The sequence below is a fragment of the Musca domestica genome, unplaced genomic scaffold (assembly GCF_030504385.1).
Source record: "Musca domestica strain aabys unplaced genomic scaffold, Musca_domestica.polishedcontigs.V.1.1 35, whole genome shotgun sequence".
Lineage (NCBI taxonomy): Eukaryota > Metazoa > Arthropoda > Insecta > Diptera > Muscidae > Musca > Musca domestica.
The window spans coordinates 1,320,291-1,333,454 of record NW_026712315.1 but is presented as its reverse complement, the minus strand read 5'-3'; the positions used below and the strand labels follow the sequence as shown (position 1 = coordinate 1,333,454).

The following is a 13,164-nucleotide window of genomic DNA, read 5'->3' as shown; positions in this document are numbered from 1 at the left end:
TTTAGAATGTAAACGTAAGTTTTTAAAGCAACTGAGCCGTTTCTCGAGTTATCTTAACTTTTAATGTTCATAAATAAATATGCGTTAAATTTAACAGATGTTTCCGGCAACTTAAAATAAGTGTCAGAATGCCACTACAAATTTTAGAAGCTACTGCATTGACATAATGAGCTCTAACTTATTTGGTGAAAGTGGCGCCCAATCTGATATTGTTTATTTGGCCGATATCTCGGACTTTTACACATTCACTAGGATGAAAACTACAACATGGTAGAATTAATAATTCATCTTATTAACATTTTGATTTTTGGATTGGGAACCTGTTTTCTATTCACTTAAATTTGACATGGTTAATTACAGAAAATGTGGAGATGGGTATGCTCGGCCGATAAGCTCATCTGACAACTATATTTGGCGTCGAAAAAAATATTCTGATTTGAAATTCAAATAGAGTCAATATCACTATAGTGCAAAAGCTCCTAAATTTGTTGCCAAATGTTGTCAAAATTCTTCTTAGCCGACCTTATATAGGCCTTGGTTTGTTTTGAAAATTGTTTTGAAAAAAACAAAACATTTTCAAAATAAAAATATTAACTAGATTTGCCAAGGAATTGTAATATCAAACAGTTTGGATAATGTTTTAAAAATGAGAAAAACAATTAAAATAATTGAGAACAACGCGTTGCATAATTACTATCTCTGAATTATGTTTATACAACGGTTAATAAATAATTAAAAAAAAATCCAAACATATTTACCTTCTTAATTGTTTGCTCCCGAAGGTAAATCGAAATTGTGAGGATTTGTTTGTTGATCTATTAGGTCGAGTGGTGAGTTTTCTATAATGGTAATTCGTTTTTATTCATATAAAATTCTCTTAAATCCGTTTTTATTCATATGATGTAATCATCATATTGAGAGAGTGTTATTCATGGGAATGTGTGAACATGGTATTATAAACTAACAAACATCTGTTTGGCATTTTGTTGTTTGCTTCGTTATTTTCGTTATTTCATTTGTTTACACACATATAAACCCGACGCCGCCGGAAAAAAATCGTTTCGCTTAGTAGTCTGATGCAAACATACAAGTGACAACGGACGGTGAAGTAAATAATACTAATAAAAAAACGTTTATTTTATTAATTTTGCAATTGTTGTGAACACAAAGGGTAATTGTAATTTCATTCCATTAAACTCTTAACAAAATTGTGGTGTGTGCTTGTTTGTAGTTGTGTGAGTTGTACAGTGTTATGAACTGTCTTCGAATAAAGTTCAATAAACATACAAAAGACAAATTCAAGTTATTTTTTGTATGAATTAAAAACAACAAAAAAAACCAAACAACCTTACCTTGTAATGATGGCTCAATGTGACGTCAAGGACGAAGCCAAGGCAATAACGCATAAAACATATGAATACGAGTTGATGCACAATATTGTTGGGATCGTACAACCACCAAGCGTGCCTCAATTTGCTTCCCAAGCTGATTTTGAGACACATTTAACACGTGAAGATTTCCTCTATTACCATTACGGATGTGATGGTTTCCGTGATCATGGTTGGGGTTGTGCCTATCGCACCTTACAATCAATGATCTCATGGATTCTGCCCAAACGTCATTGGCAGTCATTGTTGAATGTGCCCTCTTTAAGGGAAATTCAGCAGACTTTGGTGCGTATTGAGGATAAACCATCACGTTTTGTGGGTTCACGGGATTGGATTGGAGCCCTAGAAGTATTCTATACAGTCGATACTCTTTACGATGTTCCTTGTAAAATTTTACACGTTACGCGGAGTGAAGACTTGGCCCAACACATACCGGAGTTGGTTAAATATTTTCGAGATTTTGGTGGTTTTGTAATGATGGGTGGCGATATGGATGCAGCCTCGAAGGGAATTGCGGGTGTTCACACAAATGGCAAGGATTCGTATTTGTTAATTGTGGTGAGTTGATAGTTAAAATAATTTTTTGAATATTATTAATTTGTCATTTTATTGTTTCTTGTAGTCTATTCGAGTTATAATTAAATGAATAATTAATGTACTCAGTGACAGAATGTATAATAAACATAAATCTATTGGCTTTAACTGGGACAACAAGTTTTGAAATCTGTATTGAATAGCAACCAATTCAAATCTTCATTGTAGAACATTTATCCATTTGTATGTATGAGTGTGTATGTAAGCCCCTACACAAGATTTAAAATCGATGACGTTTGTTTTTCAACTATGCAAATTAGCATGGTTCACTGACTTAGTACCCAGTTTTTAAACTAATATTTGAATATAGATTATATTGAGTTCATGGATGTTAGAAATCCATTAAAATAGATGTATTCCATTTAGGATGTATTCCATGTGGATAATTCAAATATTTCATCTTTTAACGATTACACATACCAAAATTGTCTTCTATACAATCTTGTCCAAGGTCTTTAATTTAGAATTCAAGTTGAGCAAAATAAAACTTTGATTAAATTAAAGAATATGAAGACAACATGAAGGTAATTCATTTCATGGAGACACAATTTGTCTCTGTTTTGTAGCTTGGAAAATTCACCAAGATCACAAATGATTAATTCTTTAAGTCGACCTAGAGTCCAATATCGTTCTGAACGTAAAGCTAATCATATTACCACAATTATAGCAACGGAAGCCATATGAAGGGATTTAAGGTCTGGATGTTATTGCTTTATCAACTTTTTTCAGTATATGAAATACAGGGTGAGGTAAAAAAACTGCAACAAAGCCAAACGCATTAAATAATTAATTTTTTTTTTTAATTTTATTGAATGAAACCAAAAATAGCACCGGAAATAGCATCAAATTTTAGAATAAGTTAAATTTTTTTCGAATTGGTCTCTTTTGGCACGAGTTATGGCCTCCAAACGGCCAATGAAACTGTCACACGCTGCCCAAATGTTGCTCTGCGGTATTTTGGCCCATTCCCGGCGAAGGCTTGCTTGAGGTGATCGACACATTGGTATTTTTTAGTGCCAACCTTGCTTTCCAAAATACTCCGGACATAATAATCCAACGGATTGGTATGCGGAGATTTTGGTGGCCATTGTTCGCTGGAAATGAAGCGAGGAACCTCCTTTTGTAACCATTTTTGGGTGACACGTGCTGAGTGCGATGGTCTGCGGCCAACATGTTTGCTTGCCCAAGGCTTTAATATACCCTCCAGAATATTTTCGCGGTAATATTCGGCTTTTATTCTGATGCCAAGGTCGATTAATACGAACGGAGAGCGACCATCGGCTGTAATGTCGGCCCACACCATCAGCGTGGCCGGCGCTAGAGTTCTGGTGGCCAACCGAAGGTGCACATTTTCAGCTGACCTCATTTTGTTTGTTTATAAACTGCTGGACAACGAATGTTTTCTCATCGGAGAAAACCAAATTCGGCAGTTCACCACTTTCGGCCAAGCGAAGCCAAGCAACTCTTTAGCTCTTTTGAGTCTATTTTCTACATGCTGCGGTATAAGTTCTTGCACTTTTTGGAATTTCAATATTTGCCGAATGGAATATTGCGATATGTTCAGCTCACGAGCCATTTTTCGGCCCCTTCAACACGGGTTTCGATCTTTTCGAACCATTTCTGCTGATGTTGCTGTTTTCTTCCGTGCACTTCCTTGATATCAGGCTACACTACCAGTCACCAATCACGGTAACGATCGATGGTACGAGACACAAAAGATTTATTCACATTTAAATGCTGGAGTGTCCTTACGATAGCCACTTGCGGTTTTCCAGTCAAATATAAGGAAATCACAATATCATGCTTGAATTCCATGAATGCTTTTGTACGCTTGTAAACAATATAATGAGCTGTCACTGGAATAATTCTAAGAGCTGTCGGACGTGTGGCTTAGAATTGACAGCAGTCTGATGTGGGTCTAGTTTTTGTATCTCACCCTGTATTTCCTATATCTAGTTCATGGAAGATATCATCAATGGTTGGCTATAATATCTTTTATAAAGATGTGTTTAAAGTACAGGCAAATTAAAGCATTTGAGATTCAGCCAAACTACCGCTGCAAGGAATTGTGACTTTGGTCAAAATGATGGATTCAAATTGGTACAATTAAAAACGAGGAATAAAAGTTCCAATTTTTTGCGAGTAGAACCAGTGCTTGTTATAGGACTAACATGCTGTTGCCAAATTTTAGTGTGTTAAGATGGGTTGGGTTATTAGACATCTAACTTAACCTCCCTTGCTATTGTTTCTTTAGAAATTTGATTTAAATTAATTTTGCCTTGATTTTTAAATGTATTCACATGATTTTTTTCCAAACAATTTAAAAAAATAGTTTGTTTTTTTTCGTCTTTTTCAGGATCCCCACTATTCTGGCATACCATCCTCAATAAAAGATCTGATAAACAATGGCTATATACGTTGGCAAAATACTAAAGAATTTGTGGATAGTTCCTTTTATAATCTCTGTCTGCCATATCTGAAATAAAAGCGACATTTATGAAATTATAACGAAAATATATTCCAATTTTCATTATGGGGAACTGTTAACAAATTCTTCGGATTGGCCAAAAACAAAAAAAAAAACAATTCAACACTGTTGTAATTTTGTGTTACGTTTGGCCAGCCAATGCAGAGGTTAAACAAACAAACAGACAAATGAAAAAAAAAATAATGTTTTAAATTATATTTTTAGATTACGTTTACGATTGTTACTGACAGCAGAAGTTAACAAAACGTTACTCAAGCCAAAGTGTAATGTACAAAAAAACAACAAGTAATAGCTCAATTTAATTAACAACAACAACAACGTTGATATTAAACACAAAAACAGCGTCAGCAGTTACGGCAAGAAACACAGCTAAAAAGAAATTGATAAAACATTCTGCTGCTAACAACCGAACAATAACAAGTTTAAAAGCATGCTGAACAGTCAGCGTTATAAAATAATAATAAATAGACTTCCGATAAGCCGCCTATGAAAGTGTAAAAAATATTCAATATGCCATTGAATGGAATGTAGAATGTAGTGGACATTAAAGTGACAATTTAAAGACATGTCCTGGAAAAGGTGAAGATACAAAAGACCTCACATAACTACAGTTCAACAAAAGTGCAATAATTTTGATAAGTTATAATAATTATTTCCACATACCCATTAAAAAGAAAATGGATTTCTTTCCGCGATTATTTTGGACCCTTTTTGGTACGGCATCACTGTGTTATTTTGTGATTAATGTGGCCTTGGGCTATTGGAAACGTCGCGGCATCCTCCATGAGAAACCCAAAAAACCTTGGGGTCATCTAAAAGGTGTGGGACGTAAACGCCACATCAGCGAAGTACTGCAAACGATCTACAATAAATACAAAGGTCAGGCACCTTTTGTGGGTTTCTATGCCCTGCTGAAACCAATGCTGTTGATATTAGATCTCGAATCTATACATTATATATTGCTTAAAGATTCCAAATATTTTATGGATCGTGGTCTCTACTATAATATACAAGATGATTATCTATCACAAAATCAATTACAAATGGATGGTCCCGATTGGCAACATTTACACCTGAAATTGAAATCCCTGCAGTGGCAGGAGAAGATACAAAACATGTTACCAGCTTTACTGAAGGTTCAACAAACCTTTAGCAACTCTCTGCGGGAAAAGGTGACAAAATCCCAAAACAAGCTTAACATAAATATAACAGAATTGGTTGAAGGATACAACATCGATTGCATTTCGTCTTTGGCATTTGGTCTCGAGGGAGACTCCGTGCGTTATCGCAACACACAATTCCATACAATGTGTAAATCATATATCAAATCCAATTTTAATGTCTTCAAGGCATATCTGGCCTTTTGTTTCCCCTCCCTGGCACGTCTGGTGCAATACTATATGTACTCCCCGAAGGCTAGCCAGTATTTTCAAAAACTCATATCGGATAAGTTAAACGAACGAGAATATCAACACACCCAACCCCTGCAATATGATTTTCTCCAGCTGTGGTGTGATTCGCGTAAGATAAGTCAACGCAATCAAATCTTTAAGAAATTAGACAATCAAGAAATTGTTGGCCAGGCATTTAGTTTTATATTGGCTGGCTTGGAATCCAGTAGTTCAACATTGGCATGTTGTCTCTACGAATTGGCCTTGCAGCCAGAGATACAAGACAAGGCAAGAAGGGAAATCCGGGAAGTGCTAAGCAAGCACAAGGATAACCTAAACGAGACGGTACTTAAGGAGTTGGTGTATTTGAAGCAGATATTAAATGGTAAGTCATCTTACATAAATAAATTTATTTTTAATAAATTATAAATTGTTTATTTAGTAAGGATTTTATCGAGAATTTTATATATACTTCAAAACATCAATTGAATGAATCGAATAAGATTGGAGGATGTGCAGTCACAATTGAGATTGTTACAACCTCACCCGGGGACCTTTAGGTCCAATGTGAAAGAAAGAACAAAAAAAAATAGTTGAGAAGGATAGAGGGTGACAGATATTTGTAAAAAAAGAATGGAGAAAAAACGTCGAAAAGAGCTGTGCTTTTACTCTGGCGCCAGATCCTTTACTGGATCTTTTCTGATCTTTTTGATTAATAATATATGGCAAAAGGGATCCCTGTCTCAATGCACACTGCGACCATGTGTCCAATGTTCCCCCATAGCACGTAGTCTTTCCCTTTATCGAGCAGGTGTTCGACGTTAGAGTTATCCTATTTGGACGTTTTTGATCGGATGACGCATTGGTCTGTTTGTATAAGGTTCCAGCACGTCATGACTGTATCGAATGCTTTTAGGGCCACCGTTTCAGTTAATTCATTCTCCATAGTTTTAATCAGCTCTATTTTTTCGCTTTCATGATGGCAAAGATATCTGTTTGGAAAACTGCACTTTCCATCCAACTTATAGAAGTAGGCCATTTCTAGTTCCCCTCACAACACACCTGCTGCTGTGCCTTTTTCAATCTTTCTATAAGAAAGGATGGGCCACACCACAGCTTTATACATCCAGTGTTTGTTAACGGGAGAGAATCCCCAGTTTTTATACCCTACATCACTTAGTGGTAAGGGTGTTATGTCAATGTGTATTTGTTTGTAGCAATGAGCAGGAAGCGAGATAGAGCTATAGTTACTTTTGAGGATCTTCATAGAATCACTTTCTGAGTCGATTTATGTATGTCAGTTCGTCCGTTTGTCCATGTAATCCTGTGAGCAAAATTCAGATCGCGTTTTTTATCCCATTTAGATGAAACATTCCAAACAATATTTGTTTGACCCAAGTATGAACCCTACTGAAATTGGTGAGAATCGCTTCAAATTTATATATAGCTCCTATATATATTCTCAACCGATTTCGGGTTGCACCAATTGGTCAATATCAGTCCAAATTACTTGATTTTTTACACATCAGGCCGAATTCAGTCTAGAAGCAAGTACATCAAATTTGGTCTTTAAGTCCCTCACATTCGTAATATGCAACCCATACGAATGATATTTGATACCAGATATCAGACACAGCGAAGAAATACCTCTGTCAAATTGTATCAAGATCGGTTCAGATTTAGATATAGCCCCCATATATATCTTCAATCGATTTTGAGGTTGGCCAATATCAGTCCAAATGTCCTGAATTTTGACACATCCGACCGAATTCAGTCTAGAAGCAAGTATATCAACAATTTGGTAAAAATCGGTTCAGATATAACTTCAGCTGCCTTATATATGTTTCATCCGATTTGGTCTTTAAGTTCCTCGCATTCGGAATATGCCCTCGACAACAATGATATTTGGTACCAGATATCGTATAGAGCTAGGAAATACCTTTGTCAATTTATATCGAGATCGGCTAAGTTTTGGATATAGCTCCCATAGATATCCTTCATGCGATTCCAGGTTTATTGTGCAAATAATGAATAATATCCCCCCGAATGGAGTGAATTCTGGTACGTACGTTTCCATTTGATGGAACTCGGCTTCGATATATATTGCAATGTTATTTGTTTTCAAAGATAAAAATGTCTCCCTCAAATTAACTGAAAATCGATTCAGAATTGGATATGCCTCCAATATATTAGTTCCCTCCGAAACCAAATTATAGCTGTTCTAAAGCCAAGTGTTGATAGGTGGTATGATCTACTTCAAATAAATTATTTTGTTACGGGAGCTTTACTAATTATACATAGTGGTGTAGGGTATCATATAATCGGCACTGTCCGATTTTTGACTTTTCCTTACTGGTTCCTCTTAAATTATTGCAGAAGTAGAGTGCAATAATGCCGCGTGAAAACCCGTTGCGCAACGTTTTTGTTCTATCTTAGATGACAGTCCAAAATCGAATCGAAACACATTAGTTATTCCTTGAATTATATTCTAAAAATCCTATTGATATTTATTTTTGAAACCTTTGTTAACATTAATATCCTCCTCATTTCAGAAACGCTTCGCAAACACACACCCTATCCATTCCTGTTGCGTCTCACCACCAAAGACTATGAGCTACCCGATTCAGTATTCATGTTGCGCGAGGGTAATCATTTAATAATACCCACATCAGCAATCCATCATGATGCCATGTACTACTCGAATCCGGATAAATTTGATCCGGAACATTTCCATTCCAAGCAAAGTGAAAAAAGACCGGTCGGTGCATTCCTGCCCTATGGTATGGGGCCAAGGGCGTGTGTAGCTCAACATTTTGCCCAACAACAAATGTTGGTATGCCTTGTAACACTGCTGCAACATTATGAATTTACACCATGTGCGGAGACCACAATACCTCTGACCTATGACAATTCCAAATTGATGAAGAAACCGAAAAATGACATTTGGCTAACAATTACGAGTGTGCGATAGCCAATTAATTCGTAATGCTTTGTACAAACTAATATCATAAGTTTTTGTACGTTCCCAAGACGAGTGAATTGAAGAGTAAAATAGCGATGCAATCTTACTGGGAAAATTCACTCCACAGAAATGATCGAGTTTGCTCATTGTCTGTCTACACGATTCATGGGAAGAAATTGGACCAAGCGTTTTGTTTTGTTTTATTTATTTTGTTTTTGTTTTGAAGACACTTTGTGTTATTTTTATTCATTCACGTTGCTGTGCTTTTAGTAGCTATGATTGTAGTATTGTGTAAAACATGTATTGATGTAAGTCACTTTTATAAAAGCATATAAATGAGGTAAAAATGCCTTACATTTTCGTGGTATTTTGTTCGTTTCGTATAAACGCCAAACGCAAAGTTTTAAACAAGTCCAGTCGAAAGCAAGAGTTAAAAATATACCAAATAATACTTCGTCATGAAAGATTTCAATACTTCCCCCTTAACAATAAATTTTTAAAACTATCCCACTTTGGGCATTGTAATTTCATATACCTTACGGCACGGTATTGTAGCATATAAATAAGTTATTTAATCTTATAATTACATTCAGGCTTGTGTAGTTAATAAGGAAAGAGAAAAAGAGAGTATTGAAAAAAGGTTTAACCACAGATTATTAATAAATATAAAAAAACAAGTTTTTGCAAAGTCTTATTGGCCATAGTTTACAAAGGTTTTCTGTTATGTATTTTTTTTTCTGCTTAATTGCTTGTGATAAAACATTTGAATTAATTCATATACCTAAATACGTAGGTATTTGTTGTTTTAATTTTTGCGCTTTACTTATTGTTGTATGTGTGTACGAGTTTTTTTTTAATTATATTTGCTAATATTGCATTGCTTTATGTATTTTTTTTTTGTTTTTGGGTCTACTTATTATATGATAAAACACCATCACCTATTCAAACCAATGAATAGAAGTAAAGATATATAATTTAAAGAATTAAAATAGTTTTGTAAGAGAGAATGCAATGGAAATATTTTTTTATTGTAAATAAACGATTTATTGTGTGAAAGACAATACTTGTATGTTTTTTATTGTAAAATAACATTCTAAATGTAAATTGAATTTAGAAATGAAAAAGGGTAGGGATTCAACAACTAGACGAAAAAGGGCCAAGTAAATTCCAGTAATATCGTGGTCAGTTTAGGCAAGAGAAATCGATCGATAGTAACAGCGGGTAATGATAAGGTGTGTCCAATAAGACATTTTAACACAATATTCAAAAGAGTGTCTTTTTCTTAATATGAATGATAGAGTGATATTTCATATAAAGAGAGCACGTTAATAATGAAAAAAACAGAAAGGAAAGATCAAAAGTCGGTCGGGGCCGACTATATGATACCCTATACCATTATGCGTATTTAGTAGAGCTCCCTTAAGAAAAAAAGTTTATATTGGAAATGTATGAGAAGTGGATCATATCAACTCTGAATCGATTTTCTATAAATTTGACGGAGGCTTTTGTACCTCTAGTACCCAATAAAATTGCTGTATAGTACATGATAGACTCAAAAGAGCTAAAGAATTGCTTCGCTTAGCAGATAGTGGTGAACTGCCGAATTTGGTTTCCTCCGATGAGAAAACATTCGTTGTCTAGCAGTTTGTAAACAAACAAAATGATCGTGTTTACTTGCCAAAGAGGTCACCTAAAAATGTACAACTTTAATTGGCCACCAGAACTCAAGCGGTGATGGTGTGGACTGCCATAAGAGCCGATGGTCGCCCTCCGCTCGTATTAATCGATCGTGGCATCAGAATAAGTACCAAAAATTATCGGGAAAATATTCTGGAGGGTGTATTACAGCCTTAGACACGCAAAAATTTTGGCCGTAGACCTTGGACATTTCAAATGGAAAGTGCTCAATGGCCACCAGAATCTTCGGATACCAATCCGTTAGACTATTGTGTCTGCAGTATTTTGGAAAACAAGGTTGGCACTAAAAAATACCGAAGTTTCGATCCCTCAAGCAAGCGCTTCGCCGGGAATGGGACAAAATACCGCAGAGCAACATTCGGGCAGCGTGTGACGGTTTCATTGGCCGTTTGAAGGCCATAATTCGTGCCAAAGGTGACCAATTCGAAAAAATACAAACTTATTCTAAAATTTAATGCTATTTTCGATACACATTTAAATATTATGGCGATTGACTTCGCTGCGTTTTTTTATCTCACCTTGTAGTAAGGAAAAAATTAAAGAAACATCGAAAATTTATATCCAATTTTAGGTGAAATCATAAATTCTATATTCATCCCAGGTTTGTGATTGAAAGAAATATTTATTATGTATCATCTTCACGCCAGATCATGTGTTAGCAAAAATGTTTGTATGTGTGAATTTTGAAGAGAATTGGTTGCCTATTTCGCTTTCTTTGAGCGTTTTGTTTTTTAAATTTTGAATCCTATGTGGGTACAAGAATAAAAGGTCCGATATCTACTATCTTTATAACAGATCTTGTTTTGATAGAAATATTGAGATGAGCCAAGTCTGAATGGAATCTGATGTTAATTGTTTAATTTTGAGCTTCATGGGTATTAAAAAATTTTACTATTTATTGAGGAGGTACCAGAAAGAATTGGTCCGATATATTCCATCTTCACACCAGACCTTGGGCTAGGAGGTCGAAACTATCTATATAGGGCAGAAAATTGCATCTACATTCTGTGCTTCAATTCGCACTTCAAATGGTCAACAGAAGTTTTTAGTTTTTAAAAAATCTAAAATAAACGGAAGATATTCAATACTATATGTATAAGAACCTGCAAAGTACATATTAACATATCTTCATTTAATATGAAACATTACCTACCTCACAATCCACACGCTTTGGCCGCCCAATCGATGACTAACTTAACCAACCTGTGGTTTCTTTTCTGCAATATAATTACTCCATTATTGATTTGTTTTATCTTTTGTATTTTTATTGTATACTTATTGTTGTAGAAAAATGCATTTCTAGGGAATTATTATTATTGTTTATGTGGTTTTGTTTGTGTGTTTGTTTAAAGCATGTTTTGTGTTAACTTAAAAGAAAATTAGAATATAAATTTATACTTATGCATTAGTGAAATGCGCAAAAAAGGAGATGTACTTTCGAAGAAGACACAAATGATTTCATCCATGACGTTGCTTCACCACACATCATTACCGCCCGTCGCTTCCACATTCAATACTTGTTATTGTTGTTGGCTCTCCTCCCACCCCGTCCTGCGACCACACACAATTTATGTTAATGTTTCGCCTGTGGTTACACAGGCTTCCAGATAATCGATGCGTCGCTCCAAAGTGGTCAGTTTTTCGTTGAGAACAGCTAGGCGTGAACGGCAAGACATATCAAATGAATTCAGGAAATCCGTGATACGTTTAATACTGGCCGTAATCACTTCGATGTATTCACGATTGGCCCAATCCTGATGAATTTGTTTTTGCACAGCTTCACGATGGGCACCACTCATTGTGAATATTGTTAAATATTTTCCAGTACAATTGTAAAATGTTCAAAAAGACATAAACTTTTTCTTTTATTTTCCAAAATATTTGTCTTACAGGGCAAGGAGTACAAAGTCAGCAGAAAAAGTTAACGTTGGGTGTCATGACGGCGTCAGTAAACATTGCGACCTAGACTTAATGTAACGGGTAGTTCACATGTTATGATAGTTATGAATTTGTATCTTTAATTAAGCCCACGTTTATATTTGGTTGTCTTAAAAGGCATTTGTCGATGCGTCTGTCTCATGGTAGAAGAATATAGATGGACGCGTCGACACAGCTGCTGGGACAATGAACTGTCAAATCAATTTTGAGATGAAAATGTTGAATGAAAAATTATTTAAATTTGTAAAAATTGTTGAAAAACGCGAATTATAATAGCCTCCGAATGACGTAGTATAAGAAAACATATAAAAATCTATTTATATTTGAAAAAAACATTTAATTTTTTTTTTGAAATATCAATGCTCCCAAGCGTTGATGCATCTAACTGTATTCTTCTGTCATGCATCTATCTGTATTTTGCTACCATGATGGAAAGTAAATTTTAGTCAATTAGTCAATTTAATTTAATTTAAAACGTAAGTAACCTCTATTTTGAGAATTTATTTGACGTGTATGCAATGAAATTTACAATTTAAAACCTCTCGATTGACTAAATTCCGTAAACTGTAAACATTCTCTAGTTTAGGTCCTCTCACGAGTGATTGCATAAAATATATGTTAAAATATGTAGTTTTTGGCAGAACCTTACCTCCTTGGCCTAGAAATATTAATATATTTCACTCATGAAACTACTCGTATGTGTAA

General features: G+C 35.0%; 3 protein-coding genes across 7 annotated transcripts; 2 read left to right on the top strand and 1 right to left on the bottom strand.

The window, feature by feature from the left end:
- The first annotated feature begins 1,044 nt into the window (after positions 1-1,044).
- Positions 1,045-9,886, top strand: LOC101887226 (probable cytochrome P450 6u1). Of its 4 annotated transcripts, none has more exons than XM_005182161.4 (3): positions 1,045-1,171; positions 4,675-6,246; positions 8,414-9,886. In XM_005182161.4, exons 2-3 carry the CDS (start codon positions 5,148-5,150, stop codon positions 8,830-8,832), a joined length of 1,518 nt encoding a protein of 505 aa, XP_005182218.1. In that variant the 5' UTR covers positions 1,045-1,171; positions 4,675-5,147; the 3' UTR covers positions 8,833-9,886. The 4 variants fall into 4 exon arrangements, with proteins under 4 accessions (XP_005182218.1, XP_011291961.1, XP_011291960.1 ...); XM_011293659.3 differs by having other exon boundaries at positions 1,060-1,235; XM_011293658.3 differs by having other exon boundaries at positions 1,071-1,108.
- Positions 1,234-4,568, top strand: LOC101887501 (probable Ufm1-specific protease 1). 2 transcript variants are annotated; one of them, XM_005182162.4, is made up of 2 exons: positions 1,234-1,946; positions 4,339-4,568. In XM_005182162.4, the coding sequence occupies exons 1-2, from the start codon at positions 1,359-1,361 to the stop codon at positions 4,465-4,467; spliced, it is 717 nt and encodes a 238-aa protein (XP_005182219.3). In that variant the 5' UTR covers positions 1,234-1,358; the 3' UTR covers positions 4,468-4,568. The 2 variants fall into 2 exon arrangements, with proteins under 2 accessions (XP_005182219.3, XP_058981752.1); XM_059125769.1 differs by lacking the exon at positions 4,339-4,568 and adding an exon at positions 2,011-2,303.
- Positions 9,887-11,828: 1,942 nt separating the features above from the next.
- On the bottom strand, positions 11,829-12,453 carry LOC101901629 (probable protein BRICK1-B). Its single transcript, XM_005182159.4, has one exon. It carries the CDS (start codon positions 12,318-12,320, stop codon positions 12,090-12,092), a length of 231 nt encoding a protein of 76 aa, XP_005182216.1. The 5' UTR covers positions 12,321-12,453; the 3' UTR covers positions 11,829-12,089.
- Positions 12,454-13,164: the final 711 nt, after the last annotated feature.

What these genes read in the sequence shown, in the direction of transcription:
- LOC101887501 (XM_005182162.4), top strand. Translation starts at nt 1,359, where the DNA reads ATGATGGCTCAATGTGACGTCAAGGACGAAGCCAAGGCAATAACGCAT. An exon ending in ATTCGTATTTGTTAATTGTG is followed by an intron (nt 1,947 to 4,338) that starts GTGAGTTGATAG and finishes CGTCTTTTTCAG; the next exon opens with GATCCCCACTATTCTGGCAT.
- LOC101901629 (XM_005182159.4), bottom strand. Translation starts at nt 12,320, where the DNA reads ATGAGTGGTGCCCATCGTGAAGCTGTGCAAAAACAAATTCATCAGGAT.
- LOC101887226 (XM_005182161.4), top strand. Translation starts at nt 5,148, where the DNA reads ATGGATTTCTTTCCGCGATTATTTTGGACCCTTTTTGGTACGGCATCA. An exon ending in TTTGAAGCAGATATTAAATG is followed by an intron (nt 6,247 to 8,413) that starts GTAAGTCATCTT and finishes TCCTCATTTCAG; the next exon opens with AAACGCTTCGCAAACACACA.